Genomic DNA, 13,275 nt, shown 5'->3' on the forward strand with positions numbered 1-13,275 from the left:
TTTTCCTCAGATGATTGCATCAAAGAATTAGCTCTCTCATCGCGTTGCACTCGTTCAAGAGTGAAACAGCCTTGATCCAGTCACTCTGCATTAGAATTCAGCCTTTGAGTTAAATGAAGGAGTGACCAGTCATCACCTATGATCGATTTAGTATTAGCTCCATAATGTGGTCAGCCCATGATTTAGCAGTGCTGGTTTAAAGTGATCATCCAAAAATCTAAATTCTGTCATTGTTTAATCACCCTCATGTCATTATGTCAAAGATGTCACTGGGGCAGTACCTTTTCAGAAGGCACACTTTTGTACCTAAAGAGTCCATATTGGTACCTTAAACGTACAAACTAGTACCAAAAGTGTACATATCAAAAGTGTATCTTTTGAAAAGGTACCGCCCCGGTGACAGCTTCTGTACCTTTTTATCGGAGAGTGTATGGACAAAAACAGTTTAAAAGTTAATTGTTTATCAAGACATTTATCAAAAGTCATACAGGTTTGGAACAACATAATGGTGAGTAAATGATGACAGAATTCCTTTAAGATTAAACAAAGTCTTTTTTTACTGGGACAATGTGTAAAGTCTCTCTCGACCATAAACACATTCCAATCTCCGACATATGTTCTCTTTTCAAGGACAAAACAAACATAATGCTACATTAAATGAAATGGTCAAACCTCCAGTGTGGGATTTCAGGCCAAAAAATCATCAAGTCTTACAACACAGAGCCAATGGAAACTTTGAAACCATCTAAATCTGGACATTCAATCTCACCGCACAACACCAATCAATCACTCATTCTGCTGGGCTTTCAGTATTTCAGTCAACAATTTGTGGTTTCGAGACAATGTACAGTAAAAGTAAGCTAGTGCTAGGATTACACATCTGTCTTGAAGAAGAGAGACCGCTAAATGCTGCCTGGCTCTTTATCCCTTACGAAAATGATAGTAGACCGCCCAGAAGATTGTTTAATGCGTATTTACCAAAATATCTCAATGATGTAGCACTGCGAAAAGTACCTTGTCATGGTTCCCTGTGGGTTTAGAAAACCTGGAGGAGGTCCGTTACTCATGGGACTATTAGCGGGCAACACAGACATTTGATGTATTTTGGATATTCATAATGGGCCAAATGAAAAGGGAAAATCCTCATTGTTTTGTATCTCACTTATTTCCCAGAAATGTTCATAACAAACCATTTTAGTATGGTGGTTCTGTTCTTTAAAGAAAAATAAGAGGGTTGGAAATGTAATAACACATAAATGTCATATAATGAGCAAAAACACACAAAAGAATCAATGCAAAATGAGATGATGATGCTGTTTTGGGTAAACATAGTTATTTTCTCTTTGTAAAAGGTCAGGACCGGAGGGTATGTTATGAGTTTGGGGAAAAACGAATCGCCTTGGAGTGGGGAATGGCTACCAGATGGCGTTATACTCACGCTGGAGTGACTGGCTGTTTTTACAGGAGGGGAATGAGAATGGATTGGCATGGCTAATGAAGGCAAGACACCTATCCACCAAGTTGCTTCAAGCATAAATAAATAAATCCAAGATGTACATAAATAATATTATAAATTATAATTTTGAAATACTCATTTATTTTATAATAATAATAATAATAATAATTATTATTATTATTATTAGTATTATTATTATAAATTATTATTTGTTATGAGTTAAATGTTGTTGTTTTTTGTAATAAATGTAAAATAGTTATTTATATTGTAAATAGTACTTTATTTTGATCGAATAAATGCAGCCTTGGTGAGAACAATAGCCTTTATTCAAAAACATTTAAAACCTTACCAACGCCAAACTTTTAAACGGTAGTGAAGCTAAAAGGCAAGTGTTTTTCATTCTTCCACCAGTGCTTTAGGTGCTTCAGGCTTAAAAAAATAAATACAATTCTGACAATTAACACCCTGGTTAATCACAAAGTGTTAATGCATGCTTTATCAGCAACACTGTCTGCTGTGTGGTTCTATTCTCTTTCTGTTCTTCACGACTGTTATAAAGTCTTCTCTCATTAACAATGTTTCAAAAAAGCGCTACTGCTTCCCCAAGCTCTCACTGTCCCAAAATACTCCAGCAAGTGTCATGCATTTAATGTACAGTATCTGGGCCCTCATACATTTACATTTATGCATTTAGTAGATGCTTTTATTCGAAGCGACTTACAATGCATTCAGGCTATACATTATTTTATTTTTTTTGACAGTATATGTGTTCCCTGGGAAACGAACACACAACCTTTTGTGCTACTAATGCAATGCTCTACCAATGAGCCACAGGAACATACATATTATCCACTAGAGCAAGACTCCTCCCATTCAGGCTGCTCAGAAAGTTTTACTACCTTGACTGATTTTGCAATCTGTACTCACCCGTCCCCTTCATTTTATCACAGCAACGTCCATTTGAGCAACTACTGCAAACAGTGCACATAAGCAGAGGCCTCTGTGGCATCCTTTTTTTATCTAGCCAGCTGATCGAGACAAGGGCCACTGTAAATTATCGGTTCTCAGCGCCGTAGAGCATTTTGTGGCTTCATGGGTGCATGGTTAATGCATTTTGCCAGAACCACAGTTCCCACTATTCCCCATGCTGGCATTCTGGAGTGTGGTTTGCTCTGCTGATGTCCTCAGACCAGGCCGCAGTCACACGTGGCTCCAACGGGCCTCCAGGGGAATGTGACAGATCACTCACTCGGTCACAGAAACGAGCCGAGGACAGGAGTGGGAGTGTGTATCTAGGGTTCATATGGGAGCCGTGTGACCGGATATGCTGGATTTTAATCACATTCCCTCATAGACACACACCAGTTCACTCCTCTTAAAACACAAAAGTAGAATAATAAGAGATCTGCATTCTATATAGGCATGGTTTAAGCCTGGTTTGAGAAAGTTAGCAAATCAAAAGAACCGTAATTCAAAGAAATTCATATTAGTAATTTCGGTAACACTTTATTTTAAGCACCGATTCTCACTATTAACTAGCATACTGGCTGTTTATTAGTACTTATAAAGCACATATTAATGCCTTTTTTTTTACATGACTATTTTTAAGATCCCTTAATTACTTAACTACTACTGTACCTTACTAACAATTAATAAGCAGCAAATTAGGAGTTTATTGAGGGAAAATTCTAAACTGATTTGTTTTCCCTTTTCTAAAGTGTTATCATAGTTTTTATCTAGAACAACTCCGAAATTTAAATGAAAAGGGGGAAAAAGATTAAAAAGCCATGGATGTAAAAGAATTATAGACTTAACAGACAGAGAGAAAAATAGACAGACTGATACATAGTTTTTTTAAAAATACAATAAAATAAATATTAGATGAAAAACTTAAACGAAAACTAAAAATGCTGCATTGGTAGTTAACTTAAAATAAGTTTATGTTGAAAAACTCAAATTAAAACTGAAAAAAAAAACTTACAATTTAAAATGAAAACTTAAAATATAAAAATAAAAGCTGATTAAAAATATTAATAAATACTATAAAAATAATGCTGAAGTAAAAGATCAATAACATAGAAATGTTTAAGTTATAATCAAACTCATCCTTGCTCTCAAACCCTCACTAGGTTTACTCCGGATCTATCCCAGCATTAATGTGGAACAGAGCAGAAACAGCAACACCCGACAGAGATGAAGAGTGAAAGTCCTCCATCTCTTGCTCCTTGTCCAAGAAGCATTAAACCGCATTCTGGAGGTTAAGCATCTTGGCTGTGAGAGCTTGTCATTTCTGAAGATGAAGCTCATCCTTTATTGAGCTTCACGGAGCAAACACAGGTGTCATGCGAAACTAATGTGCCATAAGCTATCTCTTCCAGTAAAACATTACTCATCCCAATCTGCAGGAGTGTTTGTTGGCAAGTGACAAGCGCATCACTGCTTACCTTCTAACCTTTCCTGTAGATAACACTCCTGTCTAAAGATATTCATGGTGATAATGGAATAAATTATAATAATAATGACAAAGAAAACAAAAGCAAGGCATTTTAATTGCAAGGCCGGCATATGGTGCTCAGAAACAAAACATTACTACTGTAAAACTTAAAAATAAATATATAAATCAATCAATAAATTGTATTAAAATAAGATTATGTATTAAAATAAATTAAATTAATTGAAACAAATAACTTTTTTTTTAATTAAAAGCAATTAATTTAATAAAAAAGAAATCACTACTACTACTACTACTAATACTAATAATAACAGTTTCACTGTAATTCACAAAAAAAAGTAAGATTTTTTTTGCAGTTAACTTGCACTCATGTGACCACACAATTTCAGCGATGCTTTATTGGAATGAGGGGGGAAAAGCGAGGAAGCGAAGGTCCTCATACAAACATTTCAGCACTGGATTCCTCCTGTCTAAAAATATGTTCACGGGTCCCTATCGCTTGAGATAATCAAGAGGAATTTGTCTGCGCAGCACATGTTCAGATCTTTCACTGCCTCAGGGGCTGTCTCTGTGCTCTCAAGAACAAGGATTAGCTCAAGAGCTCATTCAATTCCCATCTTTTGTTGCACATTTATGTTTGTTTTTTCTGAACAGTTTTTCAAATTTTTACCCCATGTGTCAAATCCCCTTGCCATTCTCTGGCATGCCACTAGGCGAACTGTTCCTTTTCTAGAAATATCCACTACTCTGCCTTTTTAAGTGACAGATTCTCCAATGAGTTTAGCATTAATCTATCAGACAAGCGGTCAGGAACTTCTGCTATAAATTAGCCGCTGACATAGACCATAAAAACGGGCGAAATTTCATAATTTCACTGTTTGCGAATAACGCTAAATGTGAGCATACACTAAAAAAGCACTCGAGCACGACAGCTAGCAAAACTCATCGTACAGACATCAGTCAATCAAAAACGGGCAGCAGTTTTCTCAGAAGGTCCGCAATAATCAGTAACAGCTGTCTAAACATGCCCCACCGAACCGGACTTGCCTTAGAGTAAAACCAGAGCATGTTTCATGTCAATATGTGAATTGTTGAATAAATAAATATAGAAGGGAAGCTAAATATGTGTGTGGAATGTGCATGTAAGAGAGCAGGTAATGTAACAGCACTGCTTAGGGAAAGAAATATACCTAATAAGAAAGCACCTAATAAGAAATATACCTACCTAATAAGGCTTGTAAGAATCTCTGGGCTAAATTTTAGGAGTAAATATATATCCCAAATCCTCCATGGCCTCCAAATACTCGTTCATGGCCTTCTACATGGGCTGCAGTAGTGAAGGTCTGTGTACGCCATAAGATAAAACAGAGTAAACAAAATCGCTAATTAGCATTTAACTCCCAGTCACTTGTGGCTAGCATGTGCATTTCTCGCAGCCAGAAGCAAATTTGTGCAACCTTAACCACACGATTCCAACCTTGTAATGATGATAACGCCAGAACTCTCCATCCTTACAGTGAGATTAAAGTGGTTAATCAAGTGCTGAAGTTAGACCGCAAAGACGTCTCATCATGGCTAATTGTGAGAGATCCTCTCAGGGGCCTCTGCTGGTCTGGATGGTGGAGCTGATTGCTCAGTCTCGCACATGGCTCCACTGGTTGTGGCCACCATGGATTAAAGCAGATCCATAACTCATACGCACCAGATGGTGGAGATAGGGTCAGCAGCTGGAACAGGGCACGATCAGACTCCACATCTTCCCGGTCCGAAGCTGTTGGTCTTTGGCCAGCTTCATTAAAGCCGGAGGTTGTCTGGTAATTTACAGAGCTGAGAGACAATCTGAATATAGCTGCAATATGGAAAATATGAGCCTTATCCATTCCAGCTGTTTCAATGTCTATGAGAAATTCAGCATGCATGGTTGTTTAAAAGCTAGCAAGCAAACTAACACCTTTGTTATGACTTACTAAGAATAAAAAAAATCTATTTAATTCTGTGACTTCCTGGAAAATGTTTTGCCAGCTAGTTGCAATAATGGACACTGACACTTAACTATACATGAAAAAGCCAATTGAACTCAGTAATTACAGTCAAAATTAGGGCTGATATAATGTTTATGAGGCAAAAAACCATAATGAAACCACACTACACATCTGAACCACACTACACAGACCATTTATACGCTCGGCTCAAAGTTCAAACAAACAGCAGAAACACTGTGCAACGATACAGTCAGAAGGCTTTTTAATCTACAAATCGCCATCATTTACCATGGATTTACTGTGCTAAAACTGACTGCACCATGATATTGTGGCAGAAATGTGGATATTCATATAAAATTTAATTTTATTATTAATGTAGACATGTATTAAAGAAGAAATGGAATATAATTATAGTATTTTTTGTGATAAGCCATAGTGTTTATGCTAGGGACTGGCCTGTTTGAACACACCTGTTAAGCACTACATACAGTATAAAGAATTATACTTGAAATCAATCACACACCACACTATGAACACAATCTTTCTGTAACAACATGAAAACATCTAAAACAAGGACAATGGATAACTAAATGGATTACTAAAGCATAAAAAAATACACAAAATACTTTACTACAATTGTGTACTCAAGAATGTTTGAATTTTGCATTCAGTCAACAATCAAAATTCACTTTACTAAGATTGTGCCTTCTCAGTTTTAGATTAATGCTGACTAAAATTAAAAATCACAATGAAATTAAAGTAGTGATATATTTGCAATGTGCAATGGGACTACTGATGAAGAAAAAGTATGACTTGATGCTAAGCATCACTTGGTGAATGAGTGAAAGCAGATCAGCTGAATGTGGGCTTGAGGTGAATTTGTAAAAAAAGATGGGGTTAATGTAGACTAAATTATTGCCATTAGTCATCAAAGAGTATTCTGTTATTTTTACCAGAAGTTCCGAGTTAAGACCTTGATAAAAAAATAAAAAAAAAATTATTAATTAAGATGCCAAATGAATGTAAAAAAAAAACGACAGATACATTAATTAATCATTCATAAGAACTTCAGTAACATGCATTTAGGAAATAAATGAATTTCTTTTTACATTCCATTTCATCATGTCATTTCCTGTCATGAATATGAAATGATTAAATATTTACTAAATTTAAGGAATATTTTCATCAAGAGACAAAAACTTGTCTAAAACAAAACAAATCATGTTAAAATTGTCCAAGTGTGAATTACGTTCAACATCTGGTTTAGATCTGCTTCATGTTACAAAATGTGTGAATTAATGCTGCGACAACAAGAGCAACTGTTATTCACTGAGGGGGGCACGACAGCACAACCACTAAAGCTCATGTGGAATCCAACAGAAAATGTTGCCTGTTTGTCCCTTTATCTGAAATTTTTTCTCAGGCCCTGCTGTGTTGCAACCATCCAACGATTGACAACAAATGTGCAGACAAGGGAGTGTGTCTTCCAGCAACACCACCATTGTGCAATCATCTTTAAGATTGTTATTTTGCTGATTTCAAGATTTTAAAACACAGTCTTGAAAGCATCAACTGTTTCACAGAGCTGCCTGTCTGAAGTGGACTGTTTCTAAAGTCTGTCTTAAAGGCTTTTATACTCACCACAGATCTCAAGTTATTGTCCTTCATCAGCTTGAGGGAGCATTTGTAGCATGATTCGAGGTCATCTCTTTGGAACTGGCCCACGTTTCCTCTGGCGATTGGGCCGACAGTATGGATCACATCTGGAAGAAGAAAAAAGCAGAGCAGTTTAAGTCTGTACAATGTCAAAAACGTAATTTGTAATGTAAATAAGTGCCACTGTAGATAACATGGATTTTCAATTAAAACTCTGACACCGCTTAACACCAGAACAAATCCCACATGACAAACAACAAAACAAAGCTTCCTGTCAGATCTTCAAAGGCAAGTCATACAAGAGAATGACAAATAGAACTGCTGAGGATCATGGGAATGTACCCGCACAATCCCAATTCTACTGGGTGCAAAACATCTTATTTTTCTGCAAAGTTATCACACTACAAAAACAAGAGTCAACCAGCAATGACAAGAATGAACAATGGAACAAAGTGGCTGATTTGAACAAGGCAAAAAACTGCCCAAAATCAGGTACATTTAGTCAGTTAATGAAATGGAAGAGCAGATAGAAAATCAATTACTCCATCCTTTTATCCCATCTATTCATACATTCATATCGGCTCATAGCTGCCCCCCTGCTGCCTGTGCATAGTAATGTGTTGGTTGTCAGTCAGCGTGAGGCTGGTCTGAGGCGAGAAGGCTGAGGGAATTAAATCATTGCATTGATGACAGGGTAGTTAAGGAAGCTGCACACAAGTCTGAGAGAGAAATAATGTAGCCCTTCTTTGTCTGACTCCTCCAAGCCCTGAAAGGTGGGTGGCAGTGGGCAATTAATAACAATAAACAGGTTGCATTGCAAGGCCTGTTCACGCTGCCATTGTGGCCCTAACTTCTTTTACAGTCAGCATTTTACAGCAGACCAACAAATTAGCTTTACAGATAGCTCTTTATTATCATCTGTGCATTTCAGATGTTAGATTAGATTAGATTCAACTTTATTGTCATTGCACATGTAAGGCACAAGGCAACGAAATGCAGTTAGCATCTAACCAGAAGTGCAACAAGCAGTAAGTACAAGATATACAGTGACTACAATATATTACAAATGTAAAATAAATTTACAGATAACGCAGTACCATGGACATAATTTACGGATTTTTAAATACTATCAGCATGATTTACAGATAGGTGTACTATGAACATACTATACAGATGGATTATGTAATAAGTGTATGAACACCATAAGAAGAAACTATGAAAATATGAACATAATTTACACTAGTGCAATAGAGATTAAAAAAGTGCATTGAAAAATATTCCAGTGTGCAAATGGATCTGGATGAACAGACAGTAGTGTAAGTAATAGTAGTGTAAGTAATAACAAGTTTAACTGTTTTTGTGTGTTTGTGTCTGTGTGTGTGTGTGTGCGTGTGTGTGTGCGTGTGTGTGTGTGTGTGTGTGTGCGTGTGTGTGTGTGTGTGTGTGTGTGTGTTTGTTTGTTGTTGTTGTTGTTGTTGTGTTACTAGATTTCTAAAGTTGAAAACTGGGTAAATATGAATTTTGTTAAGGTGTAACCACAATGATATGTTGTCAGCTGCTTGGTTTCTATTCCTGCTGCATCATTCTGAGTAGCCTCGCTCAAACTGAAATTTGATTGGTCTAAACTATGCTGCACATTAATATATACAGTATTAAACACCAGGTATGTTCCGATTGGCTACTATTGTTCCACATAGCACATCATTCTCACTTTCAGTGAGCAGACAAATGAACTGACGTCTGGCTGGCACACTACACTAGCCTCAGCTCTAATGAAAATCATTACTTGCTTTAATACTTGAAGTTTGCTTAATAGTTTATTACTTCATTATCTTAAGCGGGAAATCATAAAAGTGCATGTAAATGTAACTGTACATCATAAAATTACAATAAACAACACATTTGGTACATTCCAGAATTCTGGGTTCTCTATCGATCTCTAAATGATTAATCGGAAGCTGGTCAAAAATCGATTCAAATATGTGACGATTCAAATGGGTTGAGATGCTAAACAAATCGCGATACAATTGGAGTAGAAGTTTATATGAATGTATCTCTGAGGGGAACTGACTGTCTTTATAAAACTTTACATAGTATTTTCTTTTCATCGTGCCTCTGAACAATGCATATTAAAGTAGTGTTCATAAGCGCTGCTTTGTTTACAACGGTAATCCAGGAAACACTGTATCATTGCTGTTCATAAGCGCCACCCGTTGTTAGAGAGTTAATCTGCGTCACATTCAGCTCGTCTGTGGTTTCGTACAGGTATGTTTTTGTGTAGTATAGTTTCACAAAACTGAAGTCAGACCATTCTGTTTTTGCTTTAAATTTCAGAACTATACAGACTAATTTATATAAAAAACTACTGTACTCACGTTGCATGTATGCTGAATATTTGATTGGAACATGATTCAAATCCAGTGACTGCTTCCAATTTTAAATGAAAAGAGCACAGACAAAGCCTTAGTTTGTCCATATTAAGAGATGTATTTTATTTGTGTAACTTGTTTGATTTGGGGTTTGTTTTAAAATTCCAGTTTAGTTTAGTTATATTTTAATTTCACAAAGAAACATGCAGCAATAGCCTAATAAAACTACACCTTTTCATTTACTGTATAATGTCTTCAGTCTCATTTTGTTAAAAAACAATCGTGAGAAAATCAAATCGTGAATCAAATCGAATCGTGAGTTGAGTGAATCGTTACATCCACCGATAGATCGACAAATTTGATTTGACGGTGCTTGAGATAGTATTTGTAGCATGTAGCGTGATGGATGGATGGATGGATGATATAAAGTCTGTGTACAGAAAGGATCAGGAACAAGGAGCATATTTGCACTATTCAGGCAAAGATTTCTATCTGTAGTGGTTCGGCAAATGAGAGCTGGGAGTTTGAGGACGAAGTCTGAGTGCTTTTCTCATTGCATAATCCTGTTCTTTATTAATAAAAGCTTGGTTAATTATTGATGTGTTCTCACCAGTTGTCATTTCAATCCACCAATGACAAGCTGCCTTTCAGGGGTTACACAGACAGACACATTTCAATAGTTTCCCTCTCTCTCTTAAAATAGGACATTTCTAAGGAAGGCATAATGCAGACAGTAATGCAGAAATAGAACTATCACCAAAAACTATAGAATATCCAAGACATGTCACTCATATAGTTTTGAATGGGGAAAAATGCAATGCTCAATATGGCTGCTCAATCGCAGGAAGCCCTGCCTTCTGAATGTAAGAGCCAATCGCTAATCAGTAAAGTCTGTGCATCACTGCAGTTGCCGTTAGAAGTCCGGCTGCTACAGAAACAGTCAGAGCTTTGAGACGTACGCTCAGGACTGCACATGCTCACTGGCTTATCTAGCCTGAGAAATAAGCTTTTACAATGCTATTTGAGCAAAAGTAACAACATTTGACACAGTTGGTGTCAGATTTCTTTGGTGATTTCATAAATGAAATTTATTCATAAGTTTTGTTAACTGTTTTGGTGAATTTGATGTTTCCCCATTCAAAGAGACATGAGCTGCACTTGCATGTCCAAGAGGCATTTCAAAGATGGCCACTGAGTGACATGACTTGTCTTAAAAAGACTTTGCTATCACTCTTTATTCATTTGTTCACCCTAAAGCACAAAATTTGCAAACCTCACTCAATGGCCAAATAAAGATTGATAAGTGTGCACTTTTATTTTGACATCCCTTGCGATTTATTATTTGCATTGTTGATTACCTACAAAAAAATCTCAGTATGAAATTGAGGTCGTTAGGAAACTCTCCCAAGTAAGAAAAAAAATCAAGATGATTCATTTATTTTGCTTCACTCGGGAACAGTGTACCATGTGTTGTTTTGAAGCTTACAACACTTATATTATATAATGACAATGAGACAAGACAATACTTGCAGTTGGGATCTCTAGGGTCATGGGTACATCAGCAATTTTGCTTAAACAGCATGCTGTCCGGTGTGTGTGTGTGTGTGTGTGTGTGTTCTGGCCGTTAGTGTGTTCCCTTAATGAGGCTGTAACTATATGAAATATCATCTCTCCCCACACCAGCAGGATCCGGCTAGCATGATGGGACCATAATGTAGCCTGCACCCAGTTGTTTTCTATGCATAATACATGATCCTCCAGACCACTAGAGCAACAACTCTTCAATTAGAAGATGGAGGACCAGAACAGATCATTTATTAATTCATGAAACTAAAGCTATGGTCGTACAACATGTGCATGATATCTACACATGTATAAATAATCAAGTGGTCATTTGTTTTTGCGTTTTGCTTTCAAAACAAAAAAGTTCATACTTGTTCCCTTGGAAGCCCATCTTGTAAAACAAAAATGGAGCACACATAAGCAGAAATAAATTACATATGTGTGTGTCTCTGTGTGTGTGTGTGTGTGTGTGTGTGTGTATATATATGCATTATATTTGACCTGAAAAAATATTGGCTTGACTATGACATTAGACAATGCTGAGACGAAACAATCATTAATTTTGCTTATGCATGAATAAGGGCATGTTGACAAAAGATTATCTTTATTCTTGCTTGGCTAGCTTCAGAATGAATAAATGCAAATGTGCACTAAGAAGATGCTTTTATGATGGACGGTTTCTATTCCATGCCTTCACCTGGCACACAACAGCCCCCAGGAGAATATGTATGTTTGGAGGAGAAATTAAAAACAACAATAACGATTGACAAGTGATGTTTCCCTTCATATCTCTGTAGATTTTTACTCCTAACAATCTCAGCTGAGAAGAGGATCACTGGTTCATATAACTTTGAGTAGTTGCACGTGAATACAAATGCAATTAGAGGAGCATGGAACAAATTAGACCCTTTCACACAAGTAAAGGCAATAATCAAGGGGAAAAGTGAGTATTGTGCAAACTGTTGCCATTGTCAAGTATTTGAAAAAAAGGACCATCCAAAATGAGCAAAAACATGGACAGATCACCTTTGAATTCACAGAAAAGTGTGTTTATGTTTGTGTTCATGGTTACTTGAAGGTCATGGACTGTGCTTAAGTAAGGAAGTCTACTATGCCCTGGAGATAAACTGGCAATCATAACCTGTAGCTGATGAGCTTCCCCGTCTGTTTTTTTTTTTCTCAAGCATTTCCATTTGACTTATCTACTGTAATTTTCCACTTGAGGCACTGAGGTGGTCATATAATTCACCTCATAAAGATATTTAGCCAGCTAGACTAACCAGTACTCACCAGTGAGGATGGGGGGACAGAGCCATTATTCTGAGCGATACCTGTGATTGTTTCTTTACGGCTCTGTTTGTGGGAAGTGTTTTCTCTCTATTGTTGTGTTTCGAGTGCTGACCGCTGAATGAATCTCGTGAAGATACACGTTTAACAGTGATTGCAGTATCTCTGTCCATTATCGATTGGCATGTTTCCATGAACTGTAGTAATCTGGTGTTTGGCGTACTTGTAAATCAACACAACTGAACATTACACAAACACACACACGCATGCACGCACACACACGTATATATATATATATATATATATATATATATATATATATATATATATATATATATATATATATATATATTTTTTTTTTTTTTTTTTTTTTTTTTTTAAGAAATGACCACAAACAAGGCATGGGCACAAACAAATCAAAAGTAACAGTAAAGACATTAACAATGTAACAAAATATTTATATTTCAAATAAATGCTGTTCTTTGGACTTTTCGTCAATTCACCAAAAAC

General features: G+C 36.5%; 1 protein-coding gene across 1 annotated transcript in view; it reads right to left on the minus strand.

Annotated features, from left to right (window-relative positions):
• The window catches only part of LOC132110296 (ADP-ribose glycohydrolase MACROD2-like), a 577,997-nt gene that overhangs the window by 181,512 nt on the left and 383,210 nt on the right, over window positions 1–13,275 (minus strand). The window contains exon 6 of the mRNA XM_059516865.1: window positions 7,532–7,653. Within this exon, the coding sequence (XP_059372848.1) occupies window positions 7,532–7,653 (122 nt within the window). The remainder of the gene's footprint in view (window positions 1–7,531; window positions 7,654–13,275) is intronic.

Source organism: Carassius carassius, chromosome 30, assembly GCF_963082965.1.
Source record: "Carassius carassius chromosome 30, fCarCar2.1, whole genome shotgun sequence".
Classification (NCBI taxonomy): Eukaryota; Metazoa; Chordata; class Actinopteri; order Cypriniformes; family Cyprinidae; genus Carassius; species Carassius carassius.